The 25,016-nt window shown below is 38.1% G+C and overlaps 2 protein-coding genes across 7 annotated transcripts in view; one reads left to right on the forward strand and one right to left on the reverse strand.

The window, feature by feature from the left end:
• Positions 1-6,395: 6,395 nt before the first annotated feature.
• SDR42E1 (short chain dehydrogenase/reductase family 42E, member 1) lies at positions 6,396-9,183 on the forward strand. 4 transcript variants are annotated; one of them, XM_048075145.2, is made up of 3 exons: positions 6,396-6,445; positions 6,784-6,885; positions 7,458-9,183. In XM_048075145.2, the coding sequence occupies exons 2-3, from the start codon at positions 6,818-6,820 to the stop codon at positions 8,563-8,565; spliced, it is 1,176 nt and encodes a 391-aa protein (XP_047931102.2). In that variant the 5' UTR covers positions 6,396-6,445; positions 6,784-6,817; the 3' UTR covers positions 8,566-9,183. The 4 variants fall into 4 exon arrangements, with proteins under 4 accessions (XP_047931102.2, XP_047931104.2, XP_013050499.3 ...); XM_048075147.2 differs by having other exon boundaries at positions 6,416-6,445; positions 7,463-9,183; XM_013195045.3 differs by lacking the exon at positions 6,396-6,445 and adding an exon at positions 6,453-6,700.
• A 2,264-nt stretch (positions 9,184-11,447) lies between these two features.
• PLCG2 (phospholipase C gamma 2) overlaps positions 11,448-25,016 on the reverse strand; it is a 72,190-nt gene continuing 58,621 nt past the window's right edge. For all 3 annotated transcript variants that reach the window (XM_048075102.2, XM_048075104.2, XM_048075103.2), the window contains exons 26-33: positions 24,765-24,867; positions 23,330-23,539; positions 22,574-22,719; positions 21,483-21,597; positions 19,972-20,139; positions 19,012-19,100; positions 15,505-15,689; positions 11,448-14,699 (exon numbers count right to left, since the gene is read on the reverse strand). In XM_048075102.2, coding sequence (XP_047931059.1) covers positions 14,657-14,699; positions 15,505-15,689; positions 19,012-19,100; positions 19,972-20,139; positions 21,483-21,597; positions 22,574-22,719; positions 23,330-23,539; positions 24,765-24,867 — 1,059 coding nt within the window. In that variant the 3' untranslated portion in view covers positions 11,448-14,656. The remainder of the gene's footprint in view (positions 14,700-15,504; positions 15,690-19,011; positions 19,101-19,971; positions 20,140-21,482; positions 21,598-22,573; positions 22,720-23,329; positions 23,540-24,764; positions 24,868-25,016) is intronic.

The raw sequence follows: 25,016 nt of genomic DNA on the forward strand, positions 1-25,016 counted from the left end.
ACTGCTAAAACAGACATTCTCATGATAATAATAATTGTGAGTTGTTAAAGCTGAAAATGTAAATTGATTAAGCAATTTTCCTCTATAACATTTTGTTCAGATAGTGGATAAAGAATTCATTTGCAGCATTTTATTTTTTTTTGTAACTTTAAGATTGCATATTAGATGTGCAAAACTTTCATTATACAGGACATCCAGTTTCTAGAATATGTCATTCTTCTAAATCATTCAGAAGAACATTTCAATTTATACAACTTGTCCATAATGCATCTGGTGTTGTATTCTTACGCATTCCTAGAATGAATGACAAATTAAGCTGATGCACGTCCTGGAATTAATCCAGCATTGTCAACCAGCACAAATCCTGTTTCAACTAGCTGGATACTCTCTGAAAGATAAAGAAGAAATACATTAAGTACAAAGCCCAGTCAGAATTCCTTTGCTACAAAAATCAAACAAAAAATCATATATTTGAATCCCACAGGTATTCAGGTCTTACTTTTCCCTCAAAAGTAGAACAAATCAAAATTAGTTATAACCAGACGCTGCACCCACAATTTCTGTTAAGTGGAATGAAAACTAAGAGCAAAAATACCTTGCAGAAAATTACAGTGTTACAGCTCTTGCACACTCCCAGTTGAATAGTTCCCACTTTGAACATATCCTTCACGTTACCATTCTAGGATAAAACATGTCTGAATAAGACTTTTGAACAAGATAAATGCATTTTATAACTAGCTCGTCTTTGAAACTTTAGTAACTGTGCCCCACTGTAGAGTAAGGGGATTTACCTTGTTTTGACAAAGAGTCTACAGCCTTCAGAATTTTGGGTTCTGAACAAATCCATTTCAAAGGCCCGGCTTTGTGCCAGAACCACTTAATTTGAAATGGCTCAGAATGAAGTAATATATCAGGCCATGATAAAATGTTTATAAATTCTGAATTCTACTATCATTAATTTCATGGTACAGATAAATTATACGGATACATAAGAAAACTGTTATTGTAAATACCGAGATGCCATTACGTAACGCTTACAGAGGTTATCTAATTTAAATACAGCTGAAACAAAAAAGAGATTGCAACCTTTTTTGAAGTTGTTTTCCTTTCCTTTGCTTAGATGTTCAACTTCTTACCTAATCCTTCCTCTGCAAAATAATGTAATTTTTGCAATGTTTTCAAGGTAATTACAATACTAAAATGGGCAGTATTGTTTCTGATGCCAGTGCCTGTCCTGCCATTACAAGTGCCAGAAAAGTGAAAGATCACTACCTAGACCTAGAACACAGTATCATGAAAATGAAAGCACCAAGTGCTACATTTCCTCAGCAAATACAGCTTCCCCTGAGAATCCTACTGAAATGCTAGAACAAACTCAGGCTTTGGAGTTCCTTCTGACACATCTCTTCTCATCCTCAGCACTGGTACCTGCAGATTTGTTATTCACAGATAGAAAATTAACACAGTACAAGATACAGATTAAAGAACATATTTCACCTCCAGTTTGTTCTACACACAGTACAGCACATGATTAGCTGCTTGTGAAGCCGAACTACCCTTTAGATCCCTCCAAATGATCAAAGTAGTACATTTCCAACCATCAGCTGGATGTTTAATTATTAGTGTCAATGATTCATAGCAGACTGACATTTTGTTTTTGCTAGCTAAGTAGGTAAAACTTCTGCAAACCTACAGATAGTGGAATTAAATTAGAATTTACTACAACAGGGAAGCCGTTCATCATTATCAGTGTGGTAAATCAGGGCAGCTGGATGCACTTGAATCACACTTGAAAACTAATCAGACAATTGCTGAAACGTAAGTGTATAATTCTGTTCCAAAGGAGTTGCCCGTTTAACTTAGAAGACTTCCTTTAAGTGACTGAATCAAACGCATTCAGAATTGCATCCCAAAACCTGTCCTCCCTCACTCTGAAAGCAAAGACATCTGTGAAAGTCTTTTCAAGAATATTTTGCTAGCCTTTTCATCAGATGTTTCTCAGTGCACTAAGTTTTAAAGCATATAATCTTTTCAGATACAAAGGGGCTCAATACTTCAGCCCTTAGAGTCCTATGTACTTCCTTTGCATTACGGAAATTATTCATGAAGTAAAGGCACAGGATAGGCTAAAATTTGGCCTTTTACCTCTGAGGCACCTCAGTGATACTGGATAACATGCTTTTGTACTGTTAAATACTAATATGTTTGTAACCTATCTTAATTTAAATACTAATATGTTCGTAACCTATTTTAATTATATGAATACCATTGATATTTCATCAGATTCTGAGGTAATCGTCTATGCTTCAAGAATCCTTGCAAAAATAATCCAAGACATTTTCATCGTCTTTTATAATAATGATTTTTCATATGTATATATAAACTGATGCACTAAAGATGACCACAGTGAAACCCTGTTATAAAATTCAAGATAGTCATGGCATGACCGCCTAGGTTATGTCGTTCTGATCTGTGAACAGCTGTCCAGAGGGAAAGTTGATTTCTGTCTTCCTATTGTTTCCTGATTCAGCACACATACACCGCATGAAACACCAAGATGGTAATTAAGCTGTAACGACTGTTACCATGACTCCAAATATAACGCTGATATTAACGATGTCAGATGCCTGTGCTACATCAACACTATGGTACAACAGCACCCTCTCTCAGGGTGACTGCCATTAGTGTTGAAATCCCTTCCCTTTCTCAATGTGGAACGGATAGGCTAAGTTTTTCTATTATTGGAACAGGAAAAAGAAACTATAATACTTGGCTTGTCATCTCCACATCACCAAAAGTATGGCACTTTCCACAAGCAATATTGATGGGGAACAGATATCCTAAGAAGTCAGTGATAACCCTTTCTGAATGTCTAACTTGCCTACTTTCCAAAACTCTTGAAGCCCCATACAGCGGGTCTCCTGTTTTATCAATATTTGCGTAGCACCTCCAACTTGAGCTTCAGAAACACAAATGAAACAAGCACAGTGAAAAAGTGCTTCATTAGAGAACAGAAATCGATTTTCTGAAGGTCACTCAGAAAACCCCTATCCAAGCCAAGAACTTAGACTAGCATTTTTATTCCTAACCCTGCTCTCCTTTAAAAATATTCCTTTCTAATCTAAATGGCATGTTTGATCCTAATTTTGAACATTCCCTTTCTCTCTACTTCTTCTCACAACACGGATGTTGTTTTTGTCTTGTTAGTACTGCTCTAACCAATTGTTTTTGCACATCTTAGTAAGACCTCTGATGCAGCTTGTTTAGGTCTAGTTTTGAGTCTTGTGCTTCTCTCCCAACTCGTTGGTTCAATGAAAAAAAAAAAAAAAAGGCAGAATTAAATAATACCAAAAAGAAATCAATTGAGTAATATAAAAACAGTAGACTAAGGTTAATTTCCACAGATGAAATACTACTTATTCCTGAGATGGTACTGTTGGCATGTTATATTTTGATGACAAAAGTAATTTTACTGGTTAAGTATTTTAAGTTGCAAACAGAATCTGATGAAGTAACATACAATAAAAGAAGAATAAATGAGTTCATTACTCAATCTTTCTACATTATGTGGTTCACTACAGCTGCTTATTTAGCTCTGTGTAGTTGCTGATTTAAGGAGTTCTTTGCAGTCCGTTTCAGCTTCATTTCATCTAAGGTTATGGCAGATAACACCCTATTTACACTGCAAATAATTCTATCCTGACATATCTTGTCCTAGCATGTAATTGCACATACCAATACAATCTCTTCAATCAACTGCAACACAGTTTGATTCTCTGCATTCTGGGATATATGCAAGCTGTGCTATAGCATGGCACCAGCTCTAAATGTCTGGTTCTTTAAAGTGAAAATGGTCGTGGAGACCAGGATTACAGGTTAGAAAAAAAAAAAGAAAAGAAAAAAAAAAGTCAAAAAATGAAACAATCTCAGGCAGGACAAGCATTCCGTCATACAAAAAGTAGAAGTGGAATTCTAGTTATTTGATGGTAATATACAATTTATGATACATTCAGAAAGTCCATAAAATCTTAGGGAAAAACAGAGAAACATAGGAAATTAATGAGATAGCATGAACAAATGGATTGTGCAAAATGTGATCTGTGTCAAGTTTTAAAGTCAAATCTGTCACTGTAAAGTGAGGAATGACTGTTTCCTACTATGTTTTGAAGACCAACTAAATGAATAAATAAATAATTAAATGACTTCATTATAATGACAGTCGTTTAAATTTTACAATATCTTAACCACAGCTTTCTTATATTCATAATATTTACACTAATTATAACATAATCTGACGCAATTCTTTCACTATATATAACCAGGCAGAAAACAAGTAAAAGCAGAATGTAGATGAAGACAGAGGTCTCAATCCTGCAAACTGTCCTGCACAGACATATCGCAAAGCCCAGGGGACAAACTGTCATACTGAAGTTAACCTATTCAAATGCAAGGAGTTACCCACATAACATGGAGAGCAAGGTCACAGACACAGTTCAGGTAGCTCCAGAATTCTCATATTTAGTAGTTAAGGATATATAAATGATTTTTTTATTATTGTTTCTGAGCTAGAATTCTTATGCCTTTATGAATACACTGCAAGCTATTTTAAGGGATGCTTCAAGGCTGCCTCAAGACCCACTCTTCTGCGCCTACAGACAGCAGACGGAATTATAGCATCAGATATGACTGAAGGACGCCCTCCAAGCCAGACACTCCACACATCTACATAGATGCGGCACCTCTGCACAGTCAGGTTGTTCACAGGCTGACCACAACTGATAAGCATGTGACATGCAAGTCATTTGCTCTGCTCACATGCAACATTTGCTCTATGCCTGAAATTGCTATTTAAGTCACAGAGGTTCACCAGCAAAAAATAATTGCTAAAAAAAAAAAAAAATATTTAGTGCTCATAGTATTCTTTTCAGAATCTGCTTAGTTTTAATTCTTGCCATTCATCAATCAAAATAAAACACAGCATATTTTGTCTACTTCTCTCAAGGTTTTGCAAAATGGAAACTCATATGTTTTAAGTAGTTTTGACAGTGAATTCACTTTTTGAGTTCTTTTTGACATTCCCCAGATGACTCACACTGCTTTGAAAGAAAAAGAGAAAATACTACAAAACAGACTTTGAAAGTGTAATTCTATGTTGTTTTCCTATTACTGCTCTCTCTTGTAGGCAGCTTGCACTGGATTTCTGATGCTTAACTCGGGAGCAATTCTGTTGAAGTCAGTCACCATTACGCATTGCTTTCCTACTAGCAAAAACATTTCAGCCTCTCCATGAGATTAACACTCTTCTGTTAGCATGCTATACAATACAGGCTTGTGATAAATGAACGTTAGAGTAACTACACATATTAGTTATTATTTAGCCTTTGTGCAGCACAGATTGCACTGTGAGAATCTGGGATAACTAGCACGACATCAAGCTGTCCCATTTCTTACTCAGCTTTATGAGAAATAAAGTTCTTCCAGATTAATGACAATATAACGATAATGAGAACCTGTGTGCTCTAGAGGAGAAAGTGATTTATGTATCAAATTTTTGATCTCTAATGAAATCATCTTCCAAAAATAACTGTAAGGTCTTACATTACACTTTCCAAAACGTGAAGCAAGCCTGGGGAGGCTCTGTCACCAGGCACTTTTAACACACTTTTGTGAAAATGAGCTCCAGAAGCAGGGCACACCTCAAGCAGGTTCATGGCCCCAGGACACCACGAATACACAGCTCTCCTGAAGGTCACAACCTGTTTGAGGGTGGCCGAGGTATCTTCACACCGGTGTCATCAGCAGCACGGCCTGAGAGGAGCTAGACTAATTGGTGCAGCGTATTGTCTCTCAAGCAGTAAACAGAAAGATACTGGGTTTAGCAGGAAAAAAAAAAAAAAGTGACTCCAGTGGTAGGCATGTGATGGAAACCAGCATTTAATAATGGGCTCCTGTTGAGGTGGTAATTACGGCTCTTTTTTGCACCACAGAGGCACCTCAAGGCTTTGTGCACACTCAGAGCATCAGGACTAAAAGAAAAAGACAATGAAATGAGGGAGAGAGAAAGCTGGTTTTATTTTTAGTATAAACAGCGGAACGTGACACGGCATGACAAGGCTCAGGCTTCAAAGATAACTGGAGATTCCCCATCTTAAAGCGCCTCACAGTGAACACCAAGCTCTGCTCAAGCATCGCTGGGGAAGGAAGGGTGGAAAGCAGCATCTGCGGGCACACAGGCTGGCACAGCACGGCACACTGACACCAAAACCCAACGCCCACCGACCCACTGCCCCCCCGGGTCACCCTCCCCTCTCGGCGCTCCCCGCCTAGGCGGCCGCCATTTTGTGGCGCGGAGCGGGAACTCCATTTCCCGTGGAGCCCGGCGGCCCCGCGGCGCTGCGGGAAGGCGGCGGCGGGCGGCGCGGAGCAGGGACTGGGCCCGGCTGAGGTACGGCGCTGGCGGGGCTCCGGCGGTGCCTCGGAGCGGCCTCACCCGCAGCGACCACCGCGGCCGAACGGGCAGGAAACGGCCGCGGAAAGCCGGGGAGGGATGGCTGAGGGCGTCCCCGGAGCTTCCTAATGGCAGCCGTGGAGTCGCGGTGTTTTCACAACAGGCGGCGCTTCTTCAGCCATAACCTGGCCTGGGAGCAATGCCAGGTTCCACCTTGCCTGCCAGATGGTGGAAGGAAGGGCCTGAGTCAAAGCATGAGCTACAGCTGGGAATAACTAAACGCATGTTAGAACTCAGAATGGTTTTAACGTGCGTTTTTACTATGTGTTTTATAGGTTGATCTCCTTAAACAGCACCAAAGGCAAGAGGATGGAGGCAGAAAATGTTGCCAAGGAAACAGTCCTCATTACTGGAGGAGGTGGCTATTTTGGCTTCCGGTTAGTGCATTAAATAGTTATTACATGCAAGAATAAACGTAATAGAGCGCTGTTGGTGAGGCAACAGAATCCGGCTGTGAAAGGAAACCTACAGGATATGAGGCTTGAGATTCCTCACCTGGTTCACCCCATCGCCTGATGGTTCCTATTGGGGTCTCATTTTTCAACAAACATACACTGCTTCTGAAAGTTTTAAGCAATTACATTATTCTGTTTCTGTACGTTTGCAAGACAGTTAGTCTTGATATTTAATCAGCCTGGGCAACTTTGTAACAGGAATTTACATTATTATCCTTGAACTACTCAAAATATATAGGGAACAGAAGGAGAGAAATGCCTAGGTTCTTCTAGAAAGCAGATAAAAACACCAGTTAGTGGTGTTGTGTTTTTCTCCTTTATTGTAGTTTCCCCGCAATGTTTTTTTCTTTTGTTTTGTTTTCCTCTAAGTAAAGATGGAGCCAGAATAAATTTAAAACTATATTAAAATAGTTAATAGGCTTCTCTTACCTCCAGGTGAAATGTTTCATGCATTATTATGTTATGCATATAACGTGGTTTCTGTCATGTTTTAGTTTAGGTTGTGCCATATACCAAATGGGAGTTGATGTGATTCTCTTTGATGTCACGAAGCCACTTCAACCAGTGCCAGAGGGAATAAAGTTTATGCGAGGGGATGTCTGCTGTCTGTCTGAAGTGGAAGAAGCTCTTAAAGATGTAATCTGCGTATTCCATATCGCTTCCTATGGAATGTCTGGCAGGGAGCAGCTGAACCGAAAACTTATAGAGGATGTTAACGTGAAAGGAACAGAAAATGTCATCCGAGCCTGCAAGAGCACAGGAGTGTCAAGTCTGGTTTATACAAGTACATATAATGTGATATTTGGAGGCCAGATTATAGAAAATGGGGATGAATCTCTGCCTTATCTACCTCTTCACCTTCATCCAGATCACTACTCCCGGACCAAATCTTTAGCTGAAATGAAGGTGCTGAAGGCAAATGGTGCTGAGCTTGGAAATGGGAAAGGTATATTAAGGACTTGTGCTCTCCGACCAGCAGGCATCTATGGGCCAGGAGAGCAAAGACATCTTCCAAGAATAGTTAGTTACATTGAAAGGGGACTATTTAAATTTGTATATGGAGATCCTCTCAGTTTAGTAGAATTTGTACATGTAGATAATCTTGTTCAGGCTCACATCCTCGCCTTTGAGGCCCTCAAAGCCACCAAAAAGCACATAGCTGCAGGCCAAGCCTATTTTATTTCAGATGGCAGGCCAGTAAATAACTTTGAATTTTTCCGACCGTTAGTAGAAGGGTTGGGTTATAAGTTCCCAACCTGCCGCCTTCCTCTCTCGCTTGTCTATTTTTTTGCATTCCTTACTGAAGTAGTTCATTTTCTTGTAGGTCATGTTTATAATTTTCAGCCTCTCCTCACTCGCACAGAAGTTTACAAAACCGGTGTCACACATTATTTTAGCATGGAGAAAGCCAGGAAAGAGCTGGGGTATGAGCCTCAAAAATACAGCCTGAATGAAGTGGTTGAGTGGTTTAGAGCTCAGGGCTGTGGACCAAAGCCAAGAAAGTATACCATTACGAAGGTTGTTAGGAATGGAGGATTGCTCGTGTTGTTGATTGCCATGGTGGTCGCATGGTTTCCATCTGCACTTACATTTTCACACTGAAAAATGAAACACTGAATATTATGGAATATGGAGGACAGAATTTAGTTATGTTGAGTACTCGTTAATTTTGACAGGTATTTAAAAAAAAAACACATTTGTGCTATTCAGGTAAATATCTTTTAACATTTATAGCCCCAAGGAACGAAACTGCTAAGCAAAAAAGATGTAATTTTTATACAAAATTCCTCTTCAAAGTGAAATTGATCAGATCACTAACAAGACGAAGCTTAGTACTACTGCAAACAGCATTTTATTTTCTGGTACAATGGTACACTTAGACTGACCCTTCCTCCCCAACAATATTATACTCTGCCCTTTTATTCCTAAGAAGTTTCTGCTACATGATCCAGAGGAGAATAAACTTACTCTTTGATCACATTCCAAAACCGAATTCTGCTTTCCAGCTTGGATGTATATGTGCCTGACCAAGAATTTGCCTTAGTTGCTTGATTAACTGTTGTTAGTGGTAGACAATAAATGAATGTTTTGGGGTATGTTTTGCTTTTTTAAAAAAATACATTCTGATGTACTTCTCTAAGTAAACTCTGATACCTAATGACACTTCTGGAAAATGTTGAATTGTTAATAAAATGACAGCAAAGTGCTTGAAGCAACACAGCTCTGTAGATTTTTCAAACTACAATATGCCTGTTTAAAATGAGTTATCTCAAATGCATTCATAAGAAACAGCTATGATTTTTCGCAGCATTACTGAATGGTTAAACAAAAAAAATTATCTAAAGGACATCGGGTAAGTGATCACACATGTTCCATTGCTTATAAAATCTTTTTAGCCTTTAATAATATTTCTTTAGCACCTGACAGCATTTGAAGAGAACTTCACCTTTGAAGCAGGATGATAAACACACTACACAGTCAAAGTCAGGATTTTGTGAAGTGAGTTTTAAGAATAGAAAATACTTTGCTAGAAACAGTAATGGTCTGTACTTAACAACTCCCTCATCTCTTTCAGTTTAACAATAGGAAGAGACGCTGAGAAACTTCACATCAAAACGTTAAAATCACAAAGTTGTGTTCCCTAAACTGATAAGCATTACAGTTTCTCAGTATCTCTAGATGAAAACACAGTCCTTCAAGAAGTTCACGCTTCTTAGTCTTTCCATTTTAATAGCTGAAAGTACACTATCTTAAATTAATTTTATGCAAGTTCCAGTAACTTCAGTTCTGGATTTAAATACGGAAACAAAGAGGAGGGGTCTTCTATTTCATTGCTGAAAGACTCTCAAAAAATAAAAATGGCTAAATGGAGAAACCAAGCTACAAGTACACTGCCGTCTGTGTTTTGAAGATGGAGATATTTTCAGTTAACGTTGACTGAAGCCATTCTTTGAATGTTGAGTTTGTTTCCTCAGTTAATTTTTTTAATCACTGATAATTAGATGTTTAGTTTTACTTGAAATGTGATTTTTTTCCCCCTTTCATTCCTTCACCACTGTGCATACCATAAAAGAAACTTAATTTAATAGTTAATGTAAGGGACATCTGAAGACAACAACGTTTCAGTGTTCTACCATGCTGATGGCAGAAGGGCCACTTACCAGACGCCGTTAATATACATAATCATAGTTTGCAGAAAGAAGAATCTCGCTTTACTAAAAGATGGAAAAATAAAGACAGTTGTGATTTCATGAAAGCAATGGGCTGCTGTTCTCCTCCCAGCAGGCCCTGTTTTTCAAGTGGAAACCACCTGGTTTGTCTCTCCTCCAAGTACCCTGGTTTTGACATAATGTTATCAGAAATAGATTAAGAGATTTTAATGCTAGCAGAAGCAATAGACAAAAGAAAATGTACAAGAAAGTGCACAAGCCTGTTGCATGGCATGAAATACCAATGTCATGGTTCTGATTCTTGTAAAAAGCAGACCTTTTTAAGATGTGGAACAGAACTCCTGTGTCCCAGAGGAATTTCGTCTGCTATTTGCAATAGCTTGGGGAGGGGAGCACGAACACAAATACCAAAACTGAAGCAGCAAATCCTCCTGCAGAAGCCGAGCAAAACACGTGAAGCTCTTCATTTGTCTGGAGTCAAGGACAGAACTTCTCATTGATAACAGAGTAAGAGGCATTATTGTGTCCTAACTGCCCATGACTTATGCGTGAGCACGGGGTACTAAATCAGGCCTAGTTCAGAGAAACAAGCGGGAGCTTGGCAATGGTTATCCCAGACCAAAAAAAAAAAAAGGCAGAATCCAGACTACAGAAGAGATGAAGGATACTCTTCTTTTACTTTCCAAAACGAAAAGAGGAAACGTGTGGCTTAAGGAGTTTAAAATTGCTTGAGTTACGTACATACAAAGCCAGTCACAGCTGCTCCATTTCAAGTATTTTTCAGTGAGAATTCTCTCTCCTTCCTGTTTTTTTGTTATTACTACTTTTGGATGAGCAGCTGAGTAAACTAAGGTAATTCAATTGTTGTGTCTGTTTCAAAATTGTCATCAATTATTTGTTTTCCTCAAGGTTAATTACCAGAAGAACACACCTAAAAACTGAAAAAGCAGAACTGAAAATTTGCTACTCCACACCATTATTTAACAAATTGTAAAAAGAACGGTGCTGATGTTTTAGGTGAACGGTTTAAGAACACCAATATTCACAAATGAATAGGCGAAGATGACCATTTGGCTCGTCTAACAGCCTCCTAGATGACTTAGGCTACAGATACCTCATACTGATTGCTACTCAACATGCATACAATTTTTAATAGAAGACTGATAAAATTTTTCTCCCCAAGACTCCCAAGATACAAATAAACAAATAAATATGAAGACATCATGCCTTTCCCCAGCAACACTTACTCCCATACAATTAAGGTGACCTTGTCAGCAGAAAGGGAACATGCGTTCCAAATTACTACAAACTTCATCTTTGCCTTGTTTATGCTTTATTGTTTGAGTCGATACAAATCTGATACTCACTACAACCGAAGTTAGTATCTGCCTACTCCTGGAAAAGGTCGGTTAGGAGTTGCAAGTTAAACGTGATCTTCGACCTTTTCCTTCTGCAGTGCTCGTTTGTATCCAGATGAAGTGCAACAACAATGACTTCTATGGAAGCAATCAAAGTCAGTTCATCTTAAAAACACAGAGATGCCGTTCTTCTGACCTCCAGCACAACACACCATAACTCTAACAGACCGTTTTTCAGTAAAAACACACTCATGCTGACTCAAGTGGCTGGAGATTTTAAGTTGTGAAATTCAATAAACAATGCTTAAATGAAGAAGCATCTGGCATCATTTACATCATGGCTATCAAAAATTATTTATTAAAAATAAGTTATTTTAAGGATTTAAAATAGTTTCTGTAAGAACATAACAATACAACAGATATTGTTAACTTCAAAAATGTATAAATGTTTTTCTTTCTAGATTATAAAATTAGCACACACGTTCAAACCTAGTTTTGTATTAAAACAGCTGCAACTGTGAAAAAGTTGCTAGAGTCTGCCCTGACAAAGAATTGAGAGGTGGGGCTTCAGAGTTAAAACACAATGCAAGAGAAGAGTTAGTACACAGCCTGGCCCATCACTCTCACGTCAACCAAACAGCCAATGCAGTATTTTCTTTCTGAATACAACATAACGTTTGTACTCAGAGGGGAAAAAAAAAGCCTTACTGTAAAATGAAATGGATTTTCATAAATACTGAGTACCACCTCGTAACTTTTGACATTACGTACGTGACATAACGTACACACAACTTTCTGAAGGACTATAAGGGGTGCTATTTCTTATGCATTTGGACAACAGCAGCACAAGGAACTCATACGTTCATCGCACAATGGCTGTTCTGTGTCAGGAACATGCAAAATGAAAGTAGTCAAGACAAATGACCCACGTGGGCAATCTGGCTATGTCTGCTCTGGAACTGAACTAAAAAAATAAAATCACAACAACCTGGAGCTCTAGGCTTTGATCTCCCTCAGCCTGAGCATCTTATAGTCTCTTATTTTTTGTAATCAGTACAAGCCCAGCTGGTATTCAGCTGCCTACAGATCCAGTCCCGACTGCAGCAACAGCTTCAGGACCTTCCAAACAGGGCTTTGGGCCCCGTTGTCTGATCACTACTGACAACACAGCATTCTCAGAACATTAAATGAGACGCACATAGGCTGGTGAATGAAATATATAGCACAGGGACTGATCATATGACAAAACAAAACACATCTCAGATTACGCTACAGAACATGCGTGCACCAAAGGTCCTCACCTTCCAGCAACAGCAACTGGGTCATCCCATCACGCGTGGATACTGCAGATAAGCACAGCTTTACACAGCAGTCTAGGTTATTGCTGTACTTTCAAAATCCATGGTTGATGATTTTTTTTTGCCCCCTCTTTTTTTTTTTTTTTTTTTTTTGCATCCATCTAATCCTTGAAAAGACCAATCAGAGCTGGGGACTGAAGGGATTTCAGGTAGGAAGAAGCCTAGAATTACCTTTAACTTTATCCTCTCCTCTTTTCCAGTTCACTGATTGGTATTAATTTCTCCAGGAAAAAAAAAAAAAAAATCTGCAGAAGCCACCCCACTGTGGGACACTATTACAGCACTTTCATCTCAAGATAAGTGAGACAAGACTCTTTTCAGAATAACTAAAACCTCAAAGGGGTTCCTCAAACCATCACTGGTGAATGCACTATGGCATCAATTAAGTGCATCTTGAAACAACAGAAGTCACAGCATGAGGAGGAGCAAGAGCAACTGAGAACTGCTGAGGCAGCTTCATCAGGCAATGAATCCCAAATCCAAGCAGGTTTTCTGTGATCAGAAATACACCATGATGTATGCAACATTTTATGATTCAGACAGTCATTTAGACAGAACTTAACTCCTCTGCACACACATGAAAGGTAAACTCATGCATATAGATAGCAAACTCCACCCATGTAGAGAGAAAGAAACTAGGAATTTGATAGTAGTAACGTAGTACTATCACAAAGATCCACCATATACACAAATTAAGGCAACTGGTTTTAAATATGCCATTCAAGGACTTTCATTCTGCTCTTGCAATAAAACACACTTGCTAATCTAACGCGTTTTCTCATCTGTAGCTCAATGCTCTTCACTTGATTAAAGCTGTAAGAACGACTGTGTATACTATCATTCTTGGATTAGATACATTTTGGGAAAATGGTCTACACATTTACAGAACACCATCATTTGACGCTACCATCTAACTAGGATTGCAAGATTAAAAATGGACAATTCATTAAAAAAATCATTTCTAAGCACATTAGCAGCTGAAAGGGTTTGCAAAATGATACTATACCAAAGTAAATGCTTTTCAGATTTGAAACACCTTTGCTTTCTGCAAACAGATATTTCCTACCACATATATTAAAACCTTTCCTTCCAGTGCCTTAAGTTAGGGATATAAATTCAGAGGGGCTGCAAACACAGGTTCACACATTGTTCCTTTCCTAAACTTTTCAAGAAGAAACGACTACAGTCACAGAGGATATTTGGTTTCAACAAAATTAACATTATTTGGTACTCAAAAAGAGAACAGAAAACTTATAACGAGACAATACAGTATGAGCTATTAGCTGCCCAAAATACTTTATACAGTATCGAAAGTACAATCTGGTGTAACATACATTAAAAAAAAAATGCTGGTGCAAAAGTGCTTTTACAGCATTTAATAAATTAAAAACTCACTACCAGTTAATCTTAAGGAGCCAGGTTGTTAAAGTGGTGAGGTTCCATGCATGTACATTGTTATGAATGTCTTATCTACAGCCTGTGTACACAAATACAGTAGATGATTTAAACTTGTGCTTCAGGTATTGATAAGAAGTGAAGACTATGCAATTACCCACCCTCCAATTTTAAAGATCTTGAATACACAGAAGTCTGGCCTGCACAGAGGGTATGCTTTGTACAGAATATAAATTATTAGGAATTTAAACAGTTTTTCTTATAACAAGAAATTATTAAGGAAACCCATCTTTTCTCCTCCTCCTCTTCTATTCATTCAGCTTGATGAGATCTGCGTGGAGTAGGATGACCAGGATAAATTATCATCTCCTCCTGAATTGCTCCATAAAACTTCCATCAAAGAATGATTGCTTTAAGAGTAGAATTTGCTGTTACTGACTTTCTTTTCCTTTAATCTTAAGGGGGGGAAAAAAAAAAAAAAGAATGAACAGTCAAGTTTACTAGGAATTCCTCAGAAGAAAACAGTTTACTACATTCATTTTACTTAGACACAAATGGCGAGTAACATATCAGCAACAAGTATTGTTTTTCCTGCAATAAATGGGAATAAACCAGTGATTCACACAGCTGTTCAGCATACATAAAAAGGTAAAAATATTTAAAGAAAAGTCTTCCTCCCATCCGATCAGCTCAGAAAGGAAAAAAGATCTACTTGACTGGTACAAGAAGCTTCTGTCTCCCTCACAATGCAAAGGTAGCAGCAAAGGAAACAGACCTTTCTCTCTTAAGCTTTGGATAGCGCACTGACACATAAGTGACAGTTCTGTGCTCTAACAACTACTGCTTTTATCTTTTGCAGTTGGTCTGTCTGGAAGTGTGCTTTGTTCCCACACATTTAATATGTTAATAGCACTGCCAAGGACATAATTCCGATATTGTAGGAGTAAGGTGGCTTGTTTATTTGACTATACAGTCTATTTGGCTGTACGTATTTCCAGGCTTTTCTCCTAGAAAGCAGGAGAAAAGAACAAACTCTCAGGCTTACATGTTTCATTGTGATCCCTAAAACCAGGATTTCACTGAGCAGACATTTCATTGGGTCTGCTGGCCTCTAGTGGCTTGCAGCCCAGCCTCACTTCAGATACACTCATCCTACTCCAGTCACTCTTTAGATGCTTATTTTAATAAATCTGAGACCTCCTTACCATAAATCATGTTTGGACAGAGCTGCCTTGGGAAGGAGAATGATTATCAACCCACCTGCGGTTGCATGTCTCTTGATATATCTGTAGTTTGTGCTCATTCACATTAAATTCTTTTAATATAGCATCTCTGTTAGGATTCCTTAAATTCACATGGGTGTCATAAAGGAATAGCTGATTATTAAGCTCCTCCTGGCGTTTCCGGAGTTGCCGACATGAGGAATAAAGCTCTTCTTCACTTTCCTTCAAAAGAATATTGGAAATCAATGCACATTGTAAGACAGAACCAAAATGATACAGAACCAACAGACTTTGGGTGGTTATTTTGTTTTCGTAAACACATTCCATTGGTTTTCTAAAATTAGTTTTGTATGTTGTTTCTGCAACATTTATGGAAATAAACTAAGTAACTAAGAACACAGTGAAAAAAACCCTTAGGCCCATTATCTAAACCACCATACTGTCTAATAGGGGCATCAAGGACATTCCAGGAGTCATGAAGTATCTGTATCTGAAACATATGTTGGAATATTTTTCCATACACAAAGTATGTCGGCATGTTAAGGAAAGGACAGCAAATGGTGTATCACTGTGGGACATCAGATTATAAATTTTAAAAGACTTTTTTTTAAAAAAAAAAGTATTTTTGACTGTTCCACCATATTTGTGTGTTAGGTGACATATTTCTGGCGCTTTCCTATTGAAATCTAGACAGCAGGTGGAAATACTGAATAGTAAATAGGATCTCTAATATTATCAAGTGTCAGACAATCAAGAAAGGACACATCCTTTGTTTCTGTGGCGCTATGACAACCTGCAAAGGAACTGGCTAAGTATTTGAAGTATAATTTGCAGCCATCTGAATTTCTGTTGTTGTATGTGGCCCACAGGAGAATGTCTCAAAATTATCCACAAGCATAAAATAATCATCATGATTCCCTTCATGACTTCAAATTGCTTTAATATTTCAAAACTTTGGATGCACAAGCTGTCTCCTTTATCGAGTTACTAGTGGGGAATAGTATTGGCAGGAACAAAGTCTTAATTTTTACATCAGCAGCAAAACAAGATGCACATCCTACAAGAAATGACATGCAATCAATAAACGTAACAAATCTCAACATTTTCAGAGATGGCACACTAATAAGAATGCCTCTTTTAGCACTCAGTACAGATCTAGGAAAGTTGTCATGTTTAGCAACACACCCATGGGGTTTCAACAGGTAGAGCTTCAAGATCCTTTCCTAACCCTTCTTTTTCCTCCCAAAACATAATCCTACAGCTCCCTGGTATGGCTTGAAGCAAACGGAGCAGCCTCAGTGCTATGCTACTGATTAAGTTGTAAAAAGCTTCTCCCTCAAGAGTGGGATGAAACTTCGCATTCCCAAATCACAAAGGGAATAAGCAGATTGCTAATTACCAATTTGCAGGTATAATCATCAAGATGCATACGTGCTACTATTTGTTTGTGCAAAGCTAGACTTTAAAATGATGTTTAAGAATGTCCACTTCAATCTTTATGTTAAAAACATACGCTATCAAAGCTGACTGTAATCAGGAAGTGCTAAAGAGGTACACATACTTTCTGAAGCAACTAAATCAAATTTCAAACAAATAAGACACACTTCTAAATGTAACAACAGCATCAGTAAAACAGAATTTCCGCAGTATCAGGAAGACTGGTCAAAAACAACATAAGGTCCCGCATAATAATTCACACCTGTGAATGCTTACTTTGCAATATTCTTGCTTCTCTATTCCTAAAGAATTTTCACAGCCATCTGTAATTTCCCTTTATACCTTTGTATTTCATCTCCAAGAGTATGCAGATGGGCTCTGTATATAAACAGGCCTGTTATTACATTATACCATTTTATGGAGGGTCATTATTTTTTAAAAAAAAAAAAAAAAAGGAAAAAAGGGGCAGAACAGATGGATAGAAGCTTGATCTTTCCTGATGCTTCTTGAAGTATCTGGCAGAAGCTCTAGAAGTTGATTAACTATGGCAAATCTTGGTTTGCAGCAGACTGCCAAACAAAAGGAAAAATGTTTGAAAGTTCTCCTGCAACTGCATTATCACCCAGAGATATCAAACAGTGTGAAAATACAGAGCTGTGCTTCACCTTCATTTGGCCTAAGCAGAAGGGGCTTCAAGAGTGTGAAATGTGCTACTGTCAAAGGACTTGGTGCTGACAGACTGGGAGACATGCTGCTGCTACGAGCAACGCTTTAAGAGGTACTCCTGCCCCAGGCAAAGAATGATCTGAATTTCTGAAGAGGAATTAGCAATGTATCTACGCATCATGCCCATGCTCGACTTCTCCTTCTCTCCTAACTCTTTGCTAGCCACCAGAAGAAAGCTACCACGGCTACAAAAACTGTGATTACACACAGTCATTTTACATCACATGTTCATAAGGTGGCTTTGCAAAAATCTTGACAAAGGACATTTGAAAAAGAGGCTGACATTCCTCTGTGAGGAATGTGACCGAGAATTCAAAAATTTCCATTTCAGTATGGGTAACTACAGGCACAAATCTCTCCAGAGACATAAAGACTTACTGTTCGCAGAATCTGATGGTTTAATCAGGAAACATAACGTACACTGGTCTGAACTATAACATAAGCCTAAATGGTTGTGAATGACTAGAAATAATAGGTTGCACTTCCCTCCCCCCCCCCCCCCCCCCCACATTCTGAATCAGAAGGGTACTGGAAAACACCCTGAAATCCTCACTTCCCAGAAGAGCCATAAAATTTCATCATTTGTCCTCTATGCCATTGTATTTAATAAAATATTATAATAAAATAAAAAATGAATATATAGTTATAATTGCATACATATTTAGTTCTATATAGTTACTGTATCCTAATATATAAATTATATAGCATAACATACTGTTGAGGTATGGAGACAGTCTGAGAATAAACCTGCTTTAAATCAGCGTATAAAGAAGCACCTCTGGAGCACCAAGAAATGCTCTTCACAGATCAGCCGCTTTAATGCCTGGCTTCATAAGCAAGGGATGCATCATCATCATTTTTTCCCTTATGTGTGTGAAAATACTATGACTACAGTCAGTTGTTTTACAGAGGCTTAAGAGAAGGAGATTAGAGCTTCAGTAGGAACCAGGATACGTCTTCCATTTGTTGGGTTATTTATGTTAATGAAATACTGGGAGAAGTAAATTTATCTTCTCTTCCTAAAGAGATTATTTTTTTTAAATGCAGGACCTTTAAAAAAATATTCTCAGAAGCTAAGGCCTGAATTTAGCTAGCTTTGCACGGCATCAGGTAGTTAACATTGGAAGACAATATCCATGTTTGTAAAGGAAAAAAAAATAGAGGTTATTAGTCTTTGCTTCTGCATTATTTCTTTTAACAAGTGAGTAATCTGTGTCCTCCCCCCAGGGGAGAGTAACTCAATTTGCATCACTGGTCTTCCCCAATAGCTAAAGAAGTATCAGACTATACCACATCAGAAAACTAAATCCTCGCTTCCCGGTTTCCACAAAGAACTGATAACATAAGCTCTAAGCGCACAAAACAAACCAATAGTTCTCACCAGAACTTGCTGCATTTCACAATGAATCAGAAGCGAGGCTAGCTCTATGTCTTCACTATAACCATTCTTGAGAGGAACTGATCTAAAACCTGGGAAAAACAAACAAACAAAAACATACTCAAAGGAGAACTAGAGTCAAGGCAAATGGTTATCTGCAGTCATCAAAATGGTGCAAACAGTCCTAAGGACTAAGAGATCCTTCTCTGCTCAAATGCTCCATTGCCGAGAGCAGGCTTTGCTATGACAATTACAGAGAAGCAAAAGACAATAATGGCCAAAATGAGAAAAACAAGATTTCACATGCTCTTGAAAACTAAAGCCAGTTGCAGAGAGAATCAGAAAACCTACTTCTGCATATGTCCACAACTAAGGCAATTAATAAAACAAAGCCACTGACACCAAAACAGAATCTTCCCATATTTTACTCAGAGCACATAACGCTGTTGCTGAGATGTAGTCCATGGTGAAGACAGTTGAAGACACAGAAGTGGTACTAGTAAGGAGATAGGAATAATATCAAAAGTAGTGATCTTGTTACTTTCATCTCAAACACAACACGAACTAGAGAGGAAGGAAGAACCTTTATCGGAATCTCCCACTTTCAGAATAAAGAAGTCAGAATTAAACCTCTGGGTCTACAGGTACACAAGAAACTTGTGTTTAACTTCCACAGAGTCACAGCACACTATCAGTAGCAATTTTAACATCTTTGTTGTGTTTTTTGCTGTTGCAAATTTTTGTATGTTTTCCTATTTCAATTAAAAAAATCAGAAGGTGAGAGGATTGTTTTAAATAATTTCACACTATGCACCCCGTATCATAATAAACAACTAAAGGAGCAGATCAAAAGAGCACTTCTCCTTTGGCGTGTTATAGCTGCTACTGACAGCAAAATCACAATACAGCAATGCTGAACCACATTTTTCTGACTTAGCCCCATATTACACCTCCTATTCTTACCTGCTTTGATTCCTTTGATAGGAAAAGTGGCATGTGCTAAGAAATTAGGGTCACTGAACATATCCTCCTCATAAACAACAAAGCGCAGAAACGCTAGATTGGGATCATAAATTTCAAATTTCACTTGCTCTGGACACGGCGCCCAAACTGGATTAAGGCCATTGTCATCTGTAATGAAAAGGAAACATTTGCTGTATGAAGCAATAAATTCACTTCATTCATATATGGGGATGTATCCCTGGACATTTTCTGGGAATACAAAGGCCCAAAAATCCTATTTACCATCTGTCTCACATTGTAACCTCGCTTCAGACAGTTTGTATTTGTTTATTTGTGGGGGGAGACAGGAGGAAGCTTGGCAGGGATGGAAATCCACGAAGAAAGGCTATTATTCGTCTTTAAATATACAAAATCTCCTTGGATGTGTATGTGTAAAAAAAAAAAGCTAATTCATTACTCATATTCATGAGCCTCATGCTCCATATCACTAAAAGCATGGAAAGTACTGGAAAGACTGATGTACAATTGCTCAATTCTCATACTCATTTCCGGAAGACCAAGTAACTTGGCATGTGCAATACTGCCCGGAATTTTACTGTCTAAGGTCTTGGTCACTCCCCACAAAAATTTAAAATCATAAACCTCTTCTCTGAAGTACTGAAGAGCCACAACACATATTTTGCTCCTTATTCTGTATTTATCTTCCACTGCTGTCAAAGCTGTAAGTTTGAGTGGCCTGGATAATTAGATTCAAAGCCTCATGTCTACCAGAGGAACACTGCTACATCCAGATACATTAAATCGTGAAAAGACAGCCAGTCAGTTTATTAAAGATTGTTCTGCGTTATCTTCTTACATTTAAAATTCCAATAATCAATTTTTATTTGGCTGCTGGTGAGATACTGTCCAATTTCAGTGCACTTAAATGAAGCTCCTCTACAGGCAGACACACACACACACACACCTTATCCAGAACTCACCAGGAGCAAGCTTTGATCAAACTTCTTCTGCTTTTCAGGTTATACTACTTTACAGCCATATATACCCAAGCTGTCTCTGAGGGGATGCCAGTCTTCAAAACCCAAATTTAAATAAACACAGTCTGGATCTCACATTAGTAACTCCCCACTGGGACCAGAGTTTAGGCAAATGATTATCACTGTAGAAGGCACTTTCAAGACAGCATTTTTTTTTTTAAACATGCAGATTACGCAAACTTGTGCATAGGCAAAAATTAAAACAATTGTGACTTTCTACAAACTAACAGTTGAGGTTTTTTTCAAAAACTCTGATATACATTTAAGCTTCTCAAATTAACTGGCACTGAGGCAACCAGGAAAACAGTAATGTATGACTCACCAGCCAAGAGCAACAGTTACCTAATTCCTCCCCATACAGGTAGCTGACCAACTACAGACATTGTAAATTCATGATCATCACCTACTCATTTTATGCAAGTGCACTCAGAGTATAACCATGTCCCCACGGCACAGAAAAGCACAGATACTCACTCACAACTGTTGTCTTGAATTTGTTGTTATCATATTCAGCCCCACAAATTTCTACCTCTACAAAGGGACAAGCAATGCTTCTACCAGGCTTAGGAAGATGGCGAGCACCCAAAACCTGCAAAAGAAACTACGTTATAACCACCTCCAAAGGAAACTTCACACCGTTATTTCTGTGTGGAAGGTAGCCTACAGAACTGAAGGAGAATTCACTAGAGGAAAAAAAAAAAATAAACCCAGAAACATGCTAAATCTCTCCTGAATATGTTTACATGTATTAAACTATCTGTGCCACCAATAATAATATCCTCCCATTCTTTGGGTGACTCAGTGATTTATGTAATGGCTGCCACTCATTGCACAGAGCATGCAGCTACAGATCAAGTTCATAACACGTTTACTTATCTTTCCTCAGCCTTTATTAGTTATCTACTTTAAGAAACTCCTGCTTTATATTGATGACCCCTGTTTACCTTGTCTCTAAACTGTGGTGAAAAGCAGTTAATGTGTTTCTTCCTTCTCAGAAAACATACTTTTAAATGACATCTCTCTTACTGAATAGCAACTGAGAACAGAAACAAGTTCAATTCACATATGGCACTAGAAGACAACACATTATAATTTTTTTAAGTGATAAAACCCCATCTCTCTATGAGTCAGTGTACTAAATACTATGATGAATGGGGAAAAATCAGTTTACTATTTTTTCTGTTTAGTTTCTCTCTTTCATTATAAACATCTTTCATCCACACTGGAAATTTCTAACCTAGTTAGTCTGCTGCTAACCAATCTCCAATAGGACATTTCTATTAAGAAGTCATTAGGTTGGAAATGCACGTTAGTCTATTTTATTAACAATTATATAAAATTATCCTAGGATTGTGCTTTCAATCCTATACCATGTGCTTCATTAGCATAATAAAGATAGTGTTTCCTATCAGGAACCAGTGGAATTACTTTTATTCTCCAACATTGACATTTAAAAACAGTATTTTGACAATCTGTCAGGTCTTGCTATGAAACATAATAGCTTTATTTTTAGTTGTATAGATATTTATGACTTGTAAAAAACATAATTTACAAAGGAGATTTACCCTCACTGTCATAATCATCTGCAATTTCCTCTTCGATTCATTTGGCATTGGGTCATATTCTTCATTTCGCATGCTTTCTGGCTGCAGAACATAGCCAGTGCGTCCATTAAGTGAAAACAAGGCATGGTTCAATTGCATGTATTTATCTAGGGAGAGAGTTAAACAGTCATAATAGAAGAAAAAAACATTTGAATAAAGCTAAGGAACTACCAGAATAATGGCTCCTGCGTGCAGTTCCTCCTGGTTGCCACTATCTCAGAAAGAGCTGGAAAGGTAAGTTGGAAGACTCAGTTCTCTTCAGTAACTGAATTTGACTGGTCATTTCTCACCAATTTTAATCCAAATAAATTCATCTCCATTCACAATTAGTTTCCTATCAGTGTGTCATAAGCTAGCTGGCCCTTATTTGGATGTTGTGTACAGCTTTCCCTGTGGGTGAACAATGGTTCATCCACCTGAACTTCAGAGTAACTATCTCTGCTTGCTTATCATGAAGAGATAAAGGTGGAATAAACCTTTCAGAGGTAACAAGTGCGTTAGTCTCGCTCAGCGACAGGGAGACTGATTTTGGGGGACCAGCTCTAGCAAGGGACTCACATACGCAAGCTAACTTTATAGTTTCTGCATCTCGCTTCTTGCTGTGAATTACAAATCAATAGGATAGCAACGATGATTAGAATGGCAGAGGGTCCATAAAGGGGCTGGTTAATGGTGAAATGGAAGGCAGATGAAACCCTTTTTCAAAGGGAATATTACCTGGAGTTTGGAAGTTAAGAGCCACCATCTGAGAGCCACAAAGCCAGAGGCGAAACGGGTCATAGTTCGATGAGTCAACCCTCTGCCCTTTAGGATAGACACGCGTCAGTCCCTTCAGGTTGTATTTCAGCAACTCAACTGGCTTTTGCTTAACAATATTTTCTGCCTTGGTTTCCACGAAAGAGCGAATTTCTTTGAAATCAGGATTTTCTACAGAAGGGAGGGAGGAAAAGAGTCATTACATTACTAAAGGAAGAAGGAAGTCGACATTTATGCTGTATTTCTACTAACATTTTGGTTCACTTTGTTTTGCTTTGTCCTTTAATGCAGCAATTTCCACTGTTTTAATGCAGACACAGCAAATTGGTTGAACACCAGGTCTGAAAGCTAAAATTGCCTGCCTGCCTCATGTTTTGCAGCAGGGCAGATAGTCTGTAGTCATGCTCTCATCTCATCATTGCTAATAATGCACTTCTGACCACTGCAAGACATATTTAAATGAGACATCTTTTCCTAGGTTTAAATGGAGAGAAGGGTGAGCCAGGGTTACCCAATGCCTCAAACAATGACTGTAATTATAATGTCTTAACCATACTGACAGCTTATTAAAAATGTTTGCAAAGAAGATTAAGGAAGAAGGGCACATTTCCTGGCTTCTCTGGAATAAGAAGTACATATTTCAGTGTCAGATTCTACACCCACACTTACACAGACCCCAGTTCTCATTTATATTATGAAACTATTCCCAATAGCTTACATAAATGGCAAATACACCATTCCTATAGCTTATATAAATGGCAAATGCATAACAAATCCATTTTGAGGGTTCTTTACAAACAAATTGCAAGTGTTCAGTCAGACTTTTTGGTCTTCAAAAAAGTCAACTGACACATATATAGTGAACTTCCCTATGAAAGTTATATTGAGATGTCTTTAGTCAACTAGGTTAGAAATTTGTGACAGTTGCAAGATCTCTTCTTTTAAAGACTCCTTTCTAATGGAAATTCACAAACATTGAGAAGCTTTCTAGTCCTTACTGTGATTTTACTGACAGCAAAAATGCAGTGCTATGGGAAATGAAAGCCTGGATAGTTTCACAATTGTTCTTGTCTCCTCATTTATGATCTTGTTTCTTTGTCTCATATGACTAATTTGTTCCACATTTGGTACCACACTTAAGCCTTAACAGGTTGAGACGTACGTTCAAAATAATTCTAATAAACCATAGGCTTTTACCTGACATTTTATAGTATGAATATCATCAAGTTCCCAAGTGTGCAATTCAAATTGCCACTGAAAACTCTCCATGGGTGATGCAGAATATTTTTTCCCCGTAGAGGAAGGATAGATTTTATCTTCAGTTCTATAATTTCAACTAACATCTGTACAGATTAGTAGAAAAGTTAAAATTCAGGTGTAATATTAAAGAAAGTACCTAAATTGTCCTTGGTTTTGCTTGTTGGCTTGCAGTAGATTACCAGATCAGATAATTCAATAGCAATCAATTGATTCTTTTCCCAGTATTTCCTCCTGTTCTCCTGTAAAATTTAACATTTTAGATTACAGATACGCTGGATATTATGGTACAGTAACTCCAGGGTATACTCTAACAAAAATGACAAAGTTGATCCATTTCTCTTCACCCAGATTCCTATTTGATACTTAGAACACCTACATAAATGTTGTG

Source organism: Anser cygnoides, chromosome 12 (genome assembly GCF_040182565.1).
Source record: "Anser cygnoides isolate HZ-2024a breed goose chromosome 12, Taihu_goose_T2T_genome, whole genome shotgun sequence".
NCBI classification, from domain to species: Eukaryota; Metazoa; Chordata; class Aves; order Anseriformes; family Anatidae; genus Anser; species Anser cygnoides.